Here is an 18,759-nt window from a genome sequence, read left to right on the forward strand (position 1 = left end):
AGCTGTTTCTTCTTTACCACCATTTATGTTTGATTTTTATTTAACTTCGTGTTACCACTTTTCATTTCTTTGCACTTTCATCTTTGTTCATCAGTTTTCTATTTTTGTAAAATGCCATGTGCATTTATTACTTGGAGATAAGGCGGTAACACAGCTATATGCTTTGCTGTCTGTGCATGAACTAATAGTGACTTCTGTTAATTGCATTGTGATTTGTAGACTGAACAGGTGGTAAGTTTTACACTTTTAGAGTTACTCACAGTCAATATGCTGGAGTAACTGAAATTTGACCTGGGTTGTTGGGAGATTCATGTTATTTAAGTAAACCGTGGTAACTGGAATTCATGTATGTAGGTACCATGCAAAGTGAGGACTGCTTATAGTTTTTTTTTTTTTTTCCTTCTGTTTTGTAGTGAGGTGATTTTTGGCTGGTGGTGTCATCTGGGGGGCTTCTTCATAATACTTGGATGTCTTCTCACTGAACCTACTCTTTTGCTGAGAACTACTGGCAGGCAGTAGGAGAGCTGAGAGGAATGAAATGGGTTAAGATGCCAGGGATTCTTGGGTGGAGTGAGGAAAGGTAATACGAATGAAGTATGGGGTATACTCTTAAAGGAGGTTTCCTCTTTTGTTGTTTTGCCTCAAATCTTTTCTGGATAGTGGCCTCCTAGTTTTTAATAGGGAGTAAAGGGCAGTTGGTAATGGATAAGAAAATATTAACTCCAAATTTATAAGAAATTGAGAAATATGCTTCACTTTCTCAGGACTTGTGTGACTTGTTTATTTTTGGCATTTGTGTCAGAGTGAGCAAGTCTTCCCTTTTTGCTTGCTTTTGTGTTGAGCAAGAAATTACCTAATCACAAGTATATTCTAAATTTTGCTCAGCCAGTGGAGCATGTAAAGCACTGCTTGTAGACCACCAATCATGCAAGAACAACAGTTGAGAACCATCACTGTGAGGCATTTTTTTTGTGCTTCTCTAGTACCCAGAGATGGGAGTACCTTTCTTTTCTCATTTTTCTTTCTGTTTAAGAAAGATGTACGTGGAAGATTTTAGTATTTGATAATTTAGCTGTAAATGACTTGTTAATGTGCTTTTGTTACCACTTCCAAACCCTACTACTACATGTTGAAAGTTGCTTTAATTATTAATTTTTTTGTAATATAGACAAAATTCGAGTAACATTAATTCAATTCCAAATAAAGGAAAGATAAAAGTTACACCCACAGTTATCTCACCTCCCCAAATCAGGTGTCTTTTACATGCTTAACCAGGTATTGTTGTTGGCCTTTGCTGTGTTATTTGGGGTTAAATGCCTCAAAAATGTGATCCCCCACCTTTATGGATTTCGAGTCTAGTAGGAGGCAGATGTTAAACAAAACTTAATTATGTAATTCCAAGTGGTGGTAAAACTTAGCTGTTTACTGGCACTTTAAAAGTGCTTATGCAACGTTTTTTTATAGCTATGGTTATATAGGTACAATTTTATATTCTACTTCTAAAAAATTAAATATAAACTCAAGTACGAGAATCATAAAGCAATTTGAACACTACTGTTTCTCTTAAATTTTTGAAGTTAATGCTGAATGTTCTGTTATGCATCATGTGATTTGCTTTCTGTAGAGTCAGTTCACTGAGGATTCTTGTCCAGAGAGCAGAATTTGAGAAGACCTTTTAATTCATTATTGCTACTGAAAAACTTGCATTTACAGATTTTAATATATGAACTTGTCACTTGAGTTTAATACAGGAATGTAATCTTCAGTCTTTGGTAAAGTACTCTTTAGGCTTTTGCATGGTTTTTAGCATTTGCATGTCAGTATTGGTACCAGCAAACTTGGAAGGATGTTTATAGTAACCTAATTCTAAATATAATAGTTCCTGTTCATTGAAAATTGATTAAGGGCCAGGCATTTTGCTAACCAGAACAGGTTCATCTAATTGTGTTTAGTTCTCATTTAATGTTATTTAACTCTCAAAACCTCTATGACATATAGGTACTCTTTTCTCTGTTTCTTGTGTCAAGAAACACAGACTTAGATTAAATCGTTTTCCTAAGAAGACTGATATGGTTTGGCGATGTCCCCACTCAAAATCTCATCTTGAATTGTAATCCCCATAATCCCCATGTGTCAAGGATAGGACCAAAAGTTGGACATAATTGGATCATGGGGGCAGTTTCCTTCATGCTGTTCTTGTGATGATGAGTCTCATGAGATCTTATGGTTTTATAAGTGTCTGGCGTTTCCCTGCTTGCACTCACTTTGTCCTGCTGGCCTGTGAAGAAGGTGCCTGCTTCTCCTTTGCCTTCTGCCATGATTGTAAGTTTCCTAAGGCCTCCTCAGCAATGCGGAACTGTGAGTCAACTAAACCTCTTTTCTTTATACATAACCCAGTCTCAGGTATTTCTTCATAGCCATGTGAGAACAGACTAATATAAAGACCAAGTTGAGATTGAAGCCAGATCTGTTTGATGCCAAAGCTGTGTTGTTAGGCAGTGCTTAATTTGAAAGAATTCCTGGAGAAATGGAAGAATAATCAAGTCAGATTCTAGAACCATTATTATTGTATCCTCGAGATTAGCTTCATTAAACAAAACTGAACGTCACAGTTCTTTCCATTAGGAAGTAATAATAAGCAGAGATTTCTGGAGAAGTCCCCCTGAATATTCCACAAAGCGGTCAGGGTGGCTGGGGAATGCTGGGAAGACTAGCAGCAGATAGCTAACCCTGGCTTTTGGTTGTCACAAGTGCTGTGGCAGACCAGAGCAGGGACCACCGAGCAGTGCTTTACTGCAAGATTTCTTCTGAACATCTCATCTTTTTACAAAGTGTTATCTCACCCCACATTTTTGTTTTAGCAACCCTGCTACATAAGATGCCCTGGGTTCGATATTTAGGAAAACAGAGGTGACTGACTGATTTGGCTTCTACTCTGAAGGATCTTAATGTCTGGCATGATGGTTAGTACCAAAAGTGAAATATAAACGTTATATGGTAGCATCAAGGACATAGCATTTAATTCTGCCTAGAAGATTGGGGGAGGCTTTATGAGGAATGTGGCATTGGGTTGCAGCTTTAAGAACGAAGAGGATTTTGGCAGGGGTGTATGTGCACACATGTGCCTGTATGTATGTAATGGGGTGGAGGCGGTGGTGGTCTGCTGGGTGCAATAGGCAGGAGACAAGGATAAGAGGGGCATTTTAGACTGAGGAAAACCTAAGCAGAAGCACAGGAATGAGAAATTTCAGAGCATGGCTGGGTGCAGTGGCTCATGCCTGTAATCCCAGCATTTTGGGAGGCCAAGGCGCACGGATCACCTGAGGTTAGGAGTTTGAGACCAGCCTGGCCAACATGGTAAAACTCCATTTCTACTAAAAATATAAAAATTAGCTGAGCATGGTGGCGTGTGCCTGTAGACCCAGCTGCTCCGGAGGCTGAGGCAGGAGATTCGCTTGAACCTGGGAGGCAGAGGTTGCAGTGAGCCGAGATTGCGCAGCTGCATTCCAGACTGGGTGACGAGCAAGACTCTGTCTCAAAAAAGAAATTGTTTCAGGACATGTTTGAGACATTTGAGTAGTCAGCTTGGTTGAATCTCCAAGGTCTATAGAGGGTGCAACATGAAGCTGCAGAGGAGGTAGCTTAGGGTTCTTAGTTACCATTTGCTGAATGGCTTCTATATATCAAATACAACCAGGAAATTAGAGATTTGTTTTTTCCAGGAAAGCATTAATTTTGAATGGCTTAACTTTTATATATTTGTAATATTCATTATAAACTTGAGCAAATGAAAAATTAACAAGATAGTAATAATATTTTTCATCCTGAATCTCTTTCCACAGAGGCATTAACTTCTAGCAATTAACTATTTATGCTTTCAGGCTTCGAATTATACACATACAAATAGTTACACATTTTAAAAGATGGAATTATATAGCATATATTGTTTTACGACTAATTTGATTAAGAGTATAATGTATGTTTCTGTGCCAATAAGTATGGATTGACCTCACTTTTTTTTTTATTTAATTAGAGACAGGATCTTGCTCTGTTGCCCAAGTTAGAGTGCAATGCAGTGGGGTGATTGTAGCTTACTGCAACCTCAAACTCCTGGGCTCAAGTGAGCCCCCTACCTCAGCCTCCTAGCAGCTGGGACCACAGACATGAGTCACTGTACCCAGCCTACCTTGTTGTTGTTGTTCTCCGCCCGACCCCCACGGCAGATTCTTGTTCTGTCACCCAGGCTGAAGTGCAGTGGCATGGTCTCGGCTTACTGCAACCTCCAGCTCCCGGGTTCAAGCAATTCTCCTGCCTCAGCCTCCCGAGTTGCTGGGATTACAGGTGCCCACCACCACACCTGGCTAATTTTTGTATTTTTTGTAGAGACAGAGTTTCACCATGTTGGCTAAGCTGGTCTCATTCCTGACCTCGTGATCCACCCGCCTTGGCCTCCCAAAGTGCTGCGATTACAGGCGTGAGCCACCGCGCCCGACCTACCTGTTGTTTTAAAGGCTATGTAGCAATTTATCATTTGGGTATAACTTAATTTACTTAAGACCCCAGTGGAGGAAGTTTTAGGTTGTTTTCAATTTTTTCCTATTACAGAAATGCTGTAGTAGACATTCTTGTGTATTTGTGCACTTATTTCTGTGGAAGAAATGCTTATAAATAAAATAACTGGATCAAAGGGTTTGATAATTTAAAATGTTCATTTTGCCAAATTGTCCTCCAGTAGATTATGGTAATGTTTTCATCAATAGTGCCCATACCCATTCTTCATATTTTTAATTTTTTCCAGTTTAATTGGGAAAATATTTTGTTTTTATTTGATAACTAATGATGAAGCATATTTTCATATTTTTGTTAGTCATTTATATTTTTCTTTTGTGAATTGCCTAGTCCTGTCTTTTGCTGTTTTTGAAAAAAAATAAATGTACCTTTTTAAGATTGATTTGTAATGCCTTCTAAAATAGAAATAGTAACCCTTTATTAGAGCCATTGAGTGCCTCCTATTAATATGTGCTGGTGCTGGGAACATATTAGTAAACAAAACAGATACAGATCTTGTAGTTTAATCGGACAGGTACTGAACAAATGGTCAGAGGCAAAACTATGGAATTAAAATTGTGTTCAGTGCTTGGAAACAAGAGACTCTAAACCTGAACTAGAGATTAGAGGTCACCTGTACAAAGTCCTTGAAATGTGGAAGATAGGATGATTTAGAGGAAAAGATCCGGGTGACAAGAAAGGACTGAGCAAAGGGCACATAGTGCAAGTTTTGGGAGTTAGAGGGGCTCCAGAACTTCCAGAACCTTAAAGGCCGTGCTGGGGTTTTCTTCTTCATCCCCAGTATCGTTGGAATGTTTGGAAGATTTATAGGCTGGAGAGTGGCAAGATGAAATTTGCATTTTTATGAAAATGATTAATACAGAGAGGCAGCGAGCACTGCAGGGAGAGTGAATGAGAAGTGGGGAAGGCGACAAGTATGTCAGAAAGCAGAGGTGGCAGCTCTGCAGTGAGGAAGATGGTGGTGTTCACGTCATGGCTGGCCACTTCATTGTGGAGGAAACTGAGCAAGTCAGGGGAATGTTTCCCTTGAGAAGCCATGTTAATGTTATTGTAACCGGATTTTTTCTTGGGTGCTGGTGAGGCACAACTCCCCCGAGAGAATGCTGTGGGTTCTTGGTCTCCAATCTCTTAAAGAATAAGTGATGGGACCACTGCAGTTGCGCTGTACACTCGTAAAAGTATATATCGGACCCAAGAAGTGTTGCAGAAAGGTGATTTTATTTAGATAAAAAAAGAGAGAGACTTCCATGAAGAGTGTGGAAGGGGATTGCAGACAGGAAAATCCGAGAGGGGAAAGGTAGCTCCCACCATGTGGGAAGGGATTCCAGAGAGCTGGAAATCCGGTGCCGGTGAAGGAGCAGGGGAATTTATTCTGGGAGAAATTCCCACCTTCCCAAGTTCCTCTGGCCATTGAAAGGAGTTCCTTTAAACTTCCGCTGGGGTGATTGACTCTTAGTTTCTTCCTGCGCTGGCGAAATTCAAACATAAACCCTTAAATCTCCCAGATGGAGAGAAATGGGAGAGGGGCATGGCACTGGGAAATTCTTGCTCTTAAAACTACGCCCCCTCGTGGACCCGAAAAGAGAACACCTTCCCTTATTATGGCTGGTTCTTCTTAGCTGTCATTTAGGCCAGTGGCCTGTGTTGATTTTGCTTAGTTACATTACACAGATGGTTTGGTTTTGTCCTAGAGGGAAGCAGTGATGCTTTTTTTTGTGGTGTTGTGCCCTCCTCCTTTTGAGAAAAAAAGTTTTATAGCATGTAATTCTGACCTTTCACTTCTCAGAGTAATTGCAGAGCAATAATTAGGTGCTTCCTCTCTACAGCCTAGAACGTCATACATTTTTTAACTTAAGGTAGAGACATGTATTTTATCTATATGATACTGAGATCTCAATACATTGTGATGCTGTAGCAAGGTTTGCTGTTATCTGAGTTATGTTCTATTTCTTTGGATTTTTTCCTAGTTGTTAGAATTTTTCAGTATAAGCTACCATAAATTATGAATCTAATCACTTGCCTGATAACTTTCTGATAAATGATTATAACAAAATAAAATTTTCAGGCTGAGAAATGAAAGTTTGATAGAGTTTTTTTATAATTAGGTTGCTATTGGCTTACATATTTTGTACATCATTAAGTACAAAACAATAGTGATATAAGATTATAGGCATTCCTTAAAATTTTCATCTAAATCTGAAATACGTGGTTGTGTTGCTAAATATATAGATATTCTTATTCCTCAGTTTGTAAGTTGATTTTTTTTTTGTCTCATGAATTTAAACGACATTTGAGTTATATAGAAGTTTGAAATCCATAGAAGCGATTAGTAATTCTTGAGACATGTTTTACCAGACAAGTAGATTGAATCTGGTCATTTTTTTCCTCAGAAGATAAGAATTATGATGAAAGAAGGGTTAGAGAATCAATATATGTAAAGTAGCCAACTAAATTAAAAGAGTAATTAACTTGTTGATTAAAATGTAGCAGTAGATAGCACTTCTCTGAATCCTAAGATTAAAGAGAAAATTAGGTGAAGTGCAGCATGTTTTTAAATAATCTAGTCACATGAAACATTCTCACCAGGATTTTATTCTCTCTGTATTTTGAGAAAATGAGGAGGCAGGCAAAATATTTGCTTACCAAATTGTTATTAGAGATGAGGTCTCCCTATGTTGCCCAGGCAGGAGCATGGTGGCTATTCATGGGCACAATCATACCTCACTGTAATCTCAGACTCCTGACTCAGCCTCCCAGGTAGCGGGGATTACGGGTATATACCATCATGCCTGTCTCTACTTACTGAATTTTATAAAAATCCTGAAACAAGATGAGTTCTGAAGAGTGGCCTTTTTACTTTCCTACATTACTTGCGAACTTTTTCCCATGACTTAGGGAAGGCCACCTTTATATCCAGAAAGAAATCCCACATTATTGGATATTCTTTTGGTACTGCTTGGTTTCTCTCCTGGCACATCTCTGTGCCCTTTTGGGGGATGTCTTCTTAGGTCATTTGCAGAGTAGAACTTTAGGGTCTTTGGGTTTCTTTCATGTCTTCGGGCTGATCAAAAGTATAGTATTAAACTTGAAGTAATGTACTTTTATTGTAAATTAATTTTTCATAATTAACCTGTGCTAATTAATTTGAAAATAGGTATTGGATTTATCATTAAAGTATTTCATTTTTCCAGTTAACTTCTGGGATGGTTTTATGGTGAGTGGTAAGTAAAGCAGATAGTATTTGCTAGGTATCAAGCTTTGTAGCACATGAACTTTTGTAAACTCAAAGGATGGAAACAGTCAATCAATTTGAACTTCACTTGTATGTTTGAATAATACTGATTGTTTTGTTTTCCTTTGTCATGAAATGTATAGTTTAAAAATGTATATTTTTACTTTTTGAATAGGTAACGTATTCACATGGTTCAAAATTCAAAATACAGCAAAACCTAGCAATTCAGTTAAAAAATTAGTATGTAGGAAACAGTTTCCTCTTTATAGTGCTTCTGTCTGCCTACTGTAAACTGATTATGACTCACATCTTTAAATGATGACTTTAGATCTGTGTGATCTTTTTGTATCAGAACAAATGTTATGTTTTTGTCTTTTTAACTAATAGGTAGTACATCTGTATTGACATTTTTGAGACCCACATTTTGAAGCAACTAATGATCCTTGTGAATCTAGATCTGTATTTTAATAATCACACATGTAAGGATTCATATGTATTAACCTTGCTTTGATGCTCTTTGTGTTTATATTTTCTCAATTTCTGTTTTCTTTCACTAAGGTGTAACCAGTTTTAAAGTATTCTAGATATGCTTCACTATAATCATGAGGTACAAAGTTATTTCTTAATCATTTTTCCCCCAAAATCCATTTAGCAGGAATTAGTTTTTAAAGTACAGCTTCTCCAAAGCAACGTGGTATCTCTTGGGAGATGACTAGTTTGGGCCGAGTTTTAATTTCCTCTAGTAATTTAGCTCCTTAAAAAAATTTATTCTCAATTTAAAAATTATCAAGGAATTTTCAAATACATTTTAAGTGGAGAGAATACTGTATGAATCCTTAGATGTGTGTTTCTTAAAATACAGATCCAGATTCACAGGGATCATAAGCTGTTTCAAAATTCAAGTCTCAAAGAAGTCAATTTCGGATTGACTGCTTATTAGTTAAGGCAATAATAAAACTTTTGGTCTGATGTGAAAAGATGAAGATAAATTGTTTTAAAAAAAGTACAGAATAGTGCATATTGTACATCCATCTTTTTAAAGAAAAGGACACTAAAATATATGTTTATACTTGCTTATATATGTTTAGAGTAACTTTGGAAGGATACAACAAGAAACCAATGAAAGTGGTTACCTGAGTTATTAGGAAGAGGGTTGGAAGGAAACTTTGAACTCTTTACCTTTCTGAGGTTTATTTTTGTTCTGGTTGGCTATTTATTTATTTTTAGGAGACAGGGTCTTGCTCTGTCGCCTGTACTGGAGTGCAGTGGCATGATCATAGCTCACTGAACCGTTGAACTCTCAGGCTCAAGTGATCCTTATTCCTTAGCCTCCCAAGTAGCTGGAACTATAGGCATGTGCCACAATGCCCAGCTTAATTTTTTATTTCTTGTAGTGATGAGGTTTCACTATATTGCATAGGCTGATCTTGAACTCCTGGTCTCAAGTGATCCTCCTTCCTCTGCCTCCCATAGTGCTGGGAGACATGAGCCACCACATGTGGCCTTTTTAAAAAAATTATTTTTAGCTTTTTGAACCATGTGAGTACTGTATTAACAATGAATTTAAATTTTGTTTGAAAAATTTTGTATTAAAAATTGATTTAAAAAGAAAATATAAAATTTACAACTTGAAAATGTAGCTATTTTCCCAGGAAAACTTCTAGGTTTAGGTTGAAGGCCACAGAAGTTGTGGACTGAAAGGAATGAGAAATGTGCTTTAAAGACTGCCTTCTTCCTATCCTTGCTGCCAAGTGGCGGAGAGCTTATTTTGTTGTAACTTTTTTTTCTTTTTCTCCCCTCCTCTTTTTTTTCAAAGGCTGGTGGGGTAGCAGGTGTTTCTGTTGACTTGATATTGTTTCCTCTGGATACCATTAAAACCAGGCTGCAGAGTCCTCAAGGATTTAACAAGGCTGGTGGTTTTCATGGAGTATATGCTGGTGTTCCTTCTGCTGCTATTGGATCCTTCCCTAATGGTAAAATGTTATATTGCTATTCTCACTTCTGTAAAGCCAAGATAAAATGGAATTTTCAGAATGGTGTGTGGTCTTACCCCACATAGAATTCCTTGTGTGTTGAAGCTTATCTTCTGAATTTCCTTCTTTAACCTGTTATTATGTATTACTATTTTTTTTAAGTCAGGGTCTCACTTTGTCACCCAGGTGGGAATGCAGTGGTGAGATGATAGCTCACTGCAACCTTGACCTCCTGGGCTCAAACAACCCTCCAACTTCAGCCCCCTGAGTAGCTGGGACTACAGTGCTGCACCACCATGCCTGGCTAATTTTTGTATTTTTTGTAGAGAGTGGGTTTTGCCATGTTGCTTAGGCTGTTCTCAAACCCGTAGGCTCAAGCAATCTGTCCACCTTGGGCTTCCTAAGTGCTGGGATTATAGGCATGAGCCACTGTGCCGGGCCTAACTCATTATTTTTGAATCAGATAGTGTTATAGATTCCTATTTGTAGTAGGGGAAAAAGAGCAATCTTTTAAAAATGGTTTTTGTTGTTCAAATTTCCAGCTAGAATCCTTAAAGTGTTATTTTAATGTTGTGACTCCTCAGAACAATCATTCTCAGCTTTGCCTGAACATTAGAATCCATTGGGAAGCCTTAAAAAATATTGATGTCCTGTGTCATCCTAGAATTTTAATTAGTCTAGGTTTTGCCTGGGTATCATAAGTTTTAATAACTTCCCAGGTGACTACAGTGTGAAGCCAAGTTTGATGATAGCTGCATTGGAGGTCTTAGAGAGCAGGTGAACCTAAGAGGCATTAAAGATTTCTATCCTAATTAAGTTGCTCTTAGATGATGCAAGTGTTTCTCACTAATGCTCTCCTGGCTACTCTCCTTCCAGCAACTTTTGTTTTGGTTCTGAAGTCATGTGACTTATGACCCTCTTATTCTTTAGTCAGTATAATCTGTTTTGTTTAATCTGCTTCTTGGTATACTGTTTGCAGATACTTACTTTAATTGTTTACTGTTGGATGCCTCTAGTGGCATTCAAAAGTAAACTAAAGCAACAAAAAAATCACCACACATAAGACAATACCACAGCTCTAGAAGATTCTTAAATTCTGGGATTTGCTTTTGTTTTTTGCAGGATAATTCATGAGAAATTTTTGCTCTTTTTTTATTTTTAAGAGAGTTCACTGTGTTGGCCAGACTGGTCTCGAACTCCTGACCTTGTGATCCGCCCACCTCGGCCTCCCAAAGAGCTGGGATTACAGGCATGAGCCACTGCGCCCAGCAAGAAATTTTTACTCTTAAGCTGACATTTAAGTGTTCCATCTGTGAGCATAATATTTGTATAAAAATTTATAGTGCAAAGTGAAAAATACTGTTTTTTTTTTTCCTCCTGCTCTTCCCCATCCCCCAGCCATCATTAGACTGGCAAACTCTTTTGGTCATCCTTGACTTTTTGTATACGTTAATATTTGAGTAATTGTAACAAGTTGTTATTGAGCATCAACTCCATGCCAGGCATAGTTTTAAGTGTGGGAGAGGGGCATGGGTTCCCAAATTTGTCCACTTTGAAATCACCTGATTACTGAAGAGCTTAAACAAATACAGTTGACCCTTGAGCAATGTGGAGGGCAGGGGTGCCTACCTCTCCCGTGCAGTTGAAAATCAGAATGTAATTTTTGACTCCCCCAAAACTTAACTACTAATAGCCTGCTGCTGCCTTAATAATATTATAAATAGTTGATTAACACATACTTTGTATGTGTGTTACATATTAACATATATTTATGTGTTACATGTGTTTTTAATTCTTATTTTTTGAGACAGAGTCTTGCTGTTGCACCCAGGGAGTGCAGTGGCGTGATCTCAGCTCACTGCAACCTCCACCTCCCGGATTCAAGTGATTCTCCTGCCTCAGCCTCCCAAATAGCTGTGATTACAGGCGCACACCACCACACTTGGCTAATTTTTGTATTTTTAGTAGAGACTGGGCTTCACCGTGTTATCCTGACCTCATGTGATCCACCTGCCTTGGCCTCCCAAAGTGCTGGAATTATAGGCATGAGCCATTGTGCCTGGCAAATGTGTTATATACTGTATTCTTAAAATCAAGTAAGCTAGGGAAAAAATGTTATTAAGAAAATAATAAGGAAGAGAAAATGTATATTTACTAAGCGAAAGTGAGTCATCAAAGTTTTTCATGTTGAGTAGGCTGAGGAGAAGGAAAAAGAGGAGTTGGTCTTTGCGTCTTAGGGGTGGCAGAGGCGGAAGAAGTAGAGGAGGTGGAAGGGGAGGCAGGAGAAGCAGGCCCACATGGTGTATCTTTATGGAAATAAATCATAATTTCTCTCTCACTTTTTTGCTGTTTCTTTCCTCTGAAAATGATTCTATGTGGTAACAATGCTTTCACCATTTGCTTTAGTTTCAGTGCCCACATTGTAGAAGAGTTCTTGTCATAAAAGAAATCAAAAGCAGTCTTTAATAATCAGAACCCTTCTGCTAGATTGTCTAATGTCATGTTCTTTTCCGGCACTCCTTCCTTCTTCTATATTTTCCCCTCATCATTTGACACTGGTTTGGAAGGAGTCATCTCCACCAAGTTGTTTTCTGTTAAGTCTTCTGGTGTGGTGTCTGTTAGCTCTTGAATTTCTTTAAGATCTATATTTTGAAACCCTTCACCCTCAACCTTTTTTTTTTTCCCACATCCACAATCTCTTTTATGGTTTTCTTGATTGGCTCTGTCATGAATACTGTGAAGGATTTGCTTGCTTCTCTTCCTTACTAATAAATGTCCTTGTGACATTTTTCTTTTCCCACAATAGGGCACTTTCATCTACATGAGAAACCTATTCAGGCAGATTTCCTTTCTCCTCAGTGATTTACGTAATGGCAGCTGGGAACTTGATTACTGACTGATGGATGGCAGAAGCTGCTTCTCCGTTATCTTGACATTTTTAAGCCAAATCTCTTTCTAAAATTATCAAACCATCCTTGGCTGGTGTTAAATCCTTCGGCTTTTAGATCCTTTACCTTTCTTTTTTGTCATGAAATTACTTTGCTTTTTCTCAAATCATATTAGGGATAATAAATATGCCTTTATTATAGCAATTCTTTTCCCACATAAAAGCTGCGTTTTCAAAACAAGAAAAAAGTTACTTTGCAAAGCTGCAGAGCTGGGTTAATGAATTTCTTTTTTTCTCTTTCTTTTTTTTTATATACAATAAATTAAGCTGGATTCATTCATCTTGAAATGGCTGTCAGCTGCAGCTTCAGGTTTCAGTCTGTAGTACCTAACAAGCAGTTTTTCTTACAATGTCATGACTCCTTTTTGCTTTTTAGGAGCTTTCTTGTAATGTCATGACTTCCAGCATCACTAGTGGCACTTTGTGGGTCCTATGGCATTATTCAGAGTTTGTGATATGGCACTAACCACAACAAAAAATACATAAGCACTGGGAGAGATCCTTTTGTACTATGATATGCAACTTATTGGGGGAGATGAACCGCTCTTCTGGAGATAATTTGTGTCACATGGCATTTTAAGTGGCCACTCAGCAACACCTGAATTCATTACAGCAAGAGGAGGTGGCTCAGAGATTACCTCAGTAGTACAGTATATGCTACAGTTAATTTTATGCAGTTTTGATTTAACACTACACCTCTCTTTTTCTCTCCCTGAGACCAGGTCTCACTCCATTGCCCAGACTGGAGTGCAGTGGCATGATCTTGGCTCACTGCAACCTCAACCTCCCAGCCTCAGGTGATCCTCCCACCTCAGTCTCCCAAGTAGCTGGGACTACAGGTGTGGGTAACCGCACCCAGCTAATTATTTATTTTTTTTGTAGAGACAGGGTTTCTCCATGTTGCCCAGGCTGGTCTTGAACTCCTGAGCTCAAGCCTCAGCCTCCCAAACTGCTGGATTACTGGTGTGGGCCACTGTGCCTGGCCCATCTTTACCTTTGTTTACATTTCTCTCAACTATGAATGATGTGATCTGTGGTTTGTGTAAGTTTTGATAAATTTTAACTTTTTATAATATATTTTATGTTAGTAAATGGTAAAATAGGCTAGTATTGACATATGTTTTATGTATTAATGAGACAGCCTTTTCCTAATTTTTTTTGATATTTCTAGGCTATGTGGTTCATATATAAGTTTCTTCAAATTGTCATGAATCTCCAAAAAATTTGCCAATTTATTTATTGTATATTGGAATATTTGTATAAGTGAACCTGTGCATTTAAACTCGTGTTCAAGGATCACCTGTACTAGTCCTTGTCACCTAACCCCAGAGATTGTGATTTCATTGGTCTGAGGTATGGCCTGGGCATTGGATGTTTTTTAAAAAAAATCCCAAGATGATTCTTGTATTTAGACAAGTTCGAGAACCTCTGAACTAGGGAATTGCAAAGAAGCATGTCACTAAGTCTCTGTCTTTTGGTCACCATTTTTTTATGGTGTCTCCTTCATTTACACTCATTGTTCTAAAGATCTTTTTCTCTTACATATTGCACATAAAGATTATTGTGGGGACGTGTACTACTAGCTATAGTGTGTAGGTTACATGGTGTTGTCATTAAGATCACAGGTTTTACATTCTTAGGAATTTACGTTTAAAATGTGGTTTTGATTTTTTTTTTTTTTTTTTTTTTTTTTTTTTGCCGTCCACCAAACTTCAGTGAATGGGAGATGCTAGGGAAAAGTCAAAGTACCAGGGTTTCAAAACTAGCGTTGTTTTACTGCAAATTTTGATTGAGTTGGACTTTTTTTGAGTGTGGTGTCTTTTTTTCTTTTGCTATTGTCTAAGGTTCTAATCTGAGTACAGAGCTTCACTGTAGTTGATCATCAGTGGCTGTGGGTGTTTTTGTAAACCTGTGCTGCAGGAGTGAGGGGTTGGGGTTGAGCTAGAGGGTACCAAAGATGGAAAGAGGTGAAGAGAAGACTTATGTGTTACTCCCTGTTTCAAAGGGAATGTAGAGAAACCATATATATATATATATAATATATATAATTTTTTTTCTTTTTGAGCTGGAAGAAACTATAGTTATCAGCTAGCCCAGCCCCTCTTCTTTGCTTTAGCTTGTTCAGGGCCTCCACTTGGAACCTGACTGTCCCGACATTTAGTAGAGGCTTTCTTGGATGCCCCTGGGGGGACGCGGAGGGAGGTTAGGAACCTGGAACTTATATTCTTAAAGGGATCGTGTATGTCACAAAAGAAGCCATAAAGTTAGACGAGGTTGAGGTGGATAGCCGTGAAGTGGAGGAAGTTTTACCACTGTCTTTCTCCCTTTCCTGGGGGTTAGGAGGGTAAGATGTATGGTGGCAGAACTCAACAGCTGAATGCAATTGGAGGTATTATAGCTGCACATTTAGTGAGTGGGCGGAAGTGGGAAAATCATATGAAGAAACACAAATGGGAATAGGCTTGTGTTAACCATGTAAAACTACCTGAACTGGTTATTACTCATTCGTGGATGGCGTGCCTCTTCATTTGGCCTAGTGTATATTTGTTAGCCTGTGAAGATCCTTTACAAGAGTGTTGACTTTGGAGAACTGATTTTCCCTATCAAGCTGTTTTCCTCAGTGTTTCAGACTTTAACTGTGACATGTTGAAATGTCCTTCAGAAGATGACTTTGTCATTCCTTTATGTCTTGTGCCTTATCTTTTATCCAACTGATAAACATATATTGATTAACAGTACATAGAAAGTTTTAAAGCCCTCAGGGGCAGCTACGATCAGTTCATGGTGATCGGGGTAGCTTTTTAGAGATTTTGATTTCCAGTTTTAATTAAATGGTTGTTTTCTTGATGTAAAGGTGAATTTATGCATTAAAAATATAGCCATGGTTATTTTGTGTAACCAGCAGTAAAACGTTATAGAGTAGACATTTTCTTTAAGTTAAATTTTGTGTTTTTAATTTTAACCTGTGTATTTATCGATGTAGTTGATTGTTTTATGGCCACACGTATGGATCATAGAAATTCATATCCTTTTCTAACGTTGACTTTAAAAATGTTTAAGAAATTTTTCAGTATAATTGGTAAGTGCTGGATTAGCTTGTATGCTCCCTCAGGGTAGGCATTATATTTTCTGCATTTTTGTAAGTCTAAGATGAGGCATAAAACATGGTCTCAGTAAATTCTGAAAGAGTGGGAGTAGGAAAAAAAAGATACGTGCTTATCTCCTTTTCTGTTATCTTATAATTTAGTAATTATTGTCATACCTTTTGAGAAACATGTTTCTTAACAGTTTGAATATGTGTTTCAACTTTGTGAAAGACTGGCTTGTTTTAAATTTCAGCTGCTGCATTTTTTATCACCTATGAATATGTGAAGTGGTTTTTGCGTACTGATTCATCTTCATATTTGACACCTATGAAACATATGTTGGCTGCCTCTGCTGGAGAAGTGGTAAGTAAGAAATACTTACAAATATATACCATGTGTATAAAATACTTCAGAAATGCAAGTCATGCATATGTTTTCAGTACATACTTCATTTTTTAAAAAATTATTTTTTAATTATGAAAGTCATAAATGCCAACAAATGTAAATGGATTAAATATGACAGTTAAAAGATAGAGGCTGACAACTAAAAGAGCCTTAGGTAGGACAGAAGCTATGTGTATTTACAGAGATAGATCTAAAACATAATTATATGGAAAAAAGAAAAAGAGGTAGAAGAAGGTATCCATGCGAATTGTGATAGCTTTGTATTGTGTCAGCGCAACTGAGCTGAAACTGCTTTTCCCAGAATTTCCTTCTGAAGTAGTTTCAGTTTGGGTCAGCCACAAGAGAAATCTGCATGTTCTTTGTAAGGTGGAAATGAAGCAGCTGCTGTATTTATGCTTAGAAGGTTAGCACATGGTCAGGCATTGTTGCAGCTCACACGCCCTGTCACTGACTTTGCTGTATTATTACCATGTTGGCATTTGGCTTCCAGCTCCCACTGGTTCTTCTCCATCAGCTTCCCCAAATTCTAGGTCAGATTTGTGGGCTCTGTGATGCAGGGCGCCAGCTTATACTGCAAGTTCTCTCACAGGCTGGTGAGAAATAAATGTGTGTTCTAGTCTGTCCTTGTTCTTCTCCCACTTTGCATCCATCTTTCCTTCCCTGTTGCCTGCCCGTTGATTTCTTAGAAACAGGAGGAGCAACCATATCACTTTTTTTTTTTTTTTGAGACGGAGTTTTGCTCTTATTGCCCCGGCTGGAGTGCAGTGGTGCTATCTCGGCTCACTACAACTTCTGCCTCCTAGTTCAAGTGATTCTCCTGCCTCAGCCTCCCAAGTAGCTGGGATTATAGGCATGTGCCACTAAACTTGGCTAATTTTTATTTTTAGTAGAGATGAGGTTTCTGTATGTTGGTCAGGCTGTTCTCGAACTCCTGACCTTAGATGATCTGCCCACCTAGGTCTCCCAAAGTGCTGGGATTACAGGCATGAGCCACTGCGCCTGGCCGCCTGCCTGTTGATTTCTATCCAAACACTAGATGCAGAAGCAGCAGCCTTATACAAACTGCTTAATTAGCGCCCATAATTGCTGCTCAGATCTTTATAATCCTTATCCTTATCACTCACAGTGATGAAACCTTAACTGATAGAGAAATACTAATTGAAAAAGAGTTTGTGGCATAATATTAATATTAGGAAAAAATACTTCAGGCAAAAAACAGAGACCAGTGTATAATGATACAGGAACAGTTATTTCAGGAGCTGTAAGAAGCCTGAACCTGTACTGAATAACATAGTCTCAAAACATACAAAGCAAAAACTGGCAGAATTTTAAGGAGAAATGAACAAAACTATAGTCTTTGGAGATAGTCACATCTCTGTCTCAAAGCATTAAGAACAGGTGGACATAAACTTATTAAGGCCATAGAAGATTTGAACAACACATGGCAAGATTGGCCTGTTGATACATGTAAAACTTTGCACCCAACAAGATCACCTTTTTTCAAGCATAATCAGAACTTTAATAAAAATAGTAATAGCCCACAGGGCAAGTTTTATTGAATACTGCAGAGACAGTGTCATTATAGATCATTTGTCGTGTCATTATAATGAAGTAAAATTGGAAACAATGACAAAAAATAGGCAGTCTCTTCCTACCATGTGTTTAAAAAACAAACTCTTTCTTTTGTAAATAATTTGAGTTGAAGTAGAACACAATACTGTAAGTGGTAAGTATAAGTGATACTTTTGTTTTTATTTTTGAAGAGATGGGGGTCTCATTATGTTTCCAAGACTGGTCTTGAACTCCCAGCCTCATGTAGTCCTCCTGACTCAGCCTCTCCAAAGTACTGGGATTGCAGGCATGAGCCACTGTGCCTGGCCGAAAGTGATATTTTTAAACGGAAATCATAAACAAGGTTATGTTTTTTTTTTTTAAACACCTCAAAACTAATGCAGAAGATAAATGTGTAATACAAATAAAAGTTTCTTCATAACCTCATTAACTTACCTTTCTCCCTACCCTTTCTGCACAATACTGAGGGACAGCCTTGTCTGTTGCTTATTCGTGTTATTTTCAAATCACACAGCCTGGTAGTCATGCAGTCCTATTAACGCCCCAGCCTTGTGATGGGCATAATAGAAATGGACAGCACAGTGAAGAACAAGTCTTAAGTTTGTAAGCCTTTTAGCAAATCACATTTTTCTTTGTGATTAGAACAGTAATGGCATATGTTTACGTAGAAAACTTGGGAAATGAATTAGCCTTTATAACATTTACATTTAAAAATTGTGTTATATTGTGAATTGGTTTTTGATGCAGTTTTTTTCTTTAGAAAGTTTGAACAAGAATCTACAAACTGCTTAGTAACCTAATATTCCTTGCTTAAGAATATAGTGAATTAGGGATATGGAAAAAAGAGGTAATAGAAAAGTAAAAATTAACATAAAGGAGATAATTTTTTTAAACTAGTTTTATTGAGACATAGTTGACATACTATACAATTCACCCATTTAAAGTGTACAACTCAGTGGTTTACACCATAGTCAC

The 18,759-nt window shown here is 37.8% G+C and overlaps 1 protein-coding gene across 3 annotated transcripts in view; it reads left to right on the forward strand.

Moving 5' to 3' along the window:
- The window catches only part of SLC25A26 (solute carrier family 25 member 26), a 165,982-nt gene that overhangs the window by 5,952 nt on the left and 141,271 nt on the right, over nt 1-18,759 (forward strand). The window contains exons 1-3 of one of the 3 annotated variants that reach the window (XM_021666778.2): nt 2,265-2,322; nt 9,618-9,774; nt 16,061-16,170. In XM_021666778.2, coding sequence (XP_021522453.1) covers nt 2,317-2,322; nt 9,618-9,774; nt 16,061-16,170 — 273 coding nt within the window. In that variant the 5' untranslated portion in view covers nt 2,265-2,316. Of the gene's footprint in view, nt 1-2,264; nt 2,323-2,916; nt 2,964-9,617; nt 9,775-16,060; nt 16,171-18,759 lie in introns of those variants that run through there. The other 2 variants (XM_021666777.2, XM_012473770.3) reach the window with 2 other exon arrangements.

This window comes from Aotus nancymaae, unplaced genomic scaffold, assembly GCF_030222135.1.
Source record: "Aotus nancymaae isolate 86718 unplaced genomic scaffold, 86718_ANA_hifiasm-v0.15.2.pri h1tg000046l, whole genome shotgun sequence".
NCBI lineage: Eukaryota > Metazoa > Chordata > Mammalia > Primates > Aotidae > Aotus > Aotus nancymaae.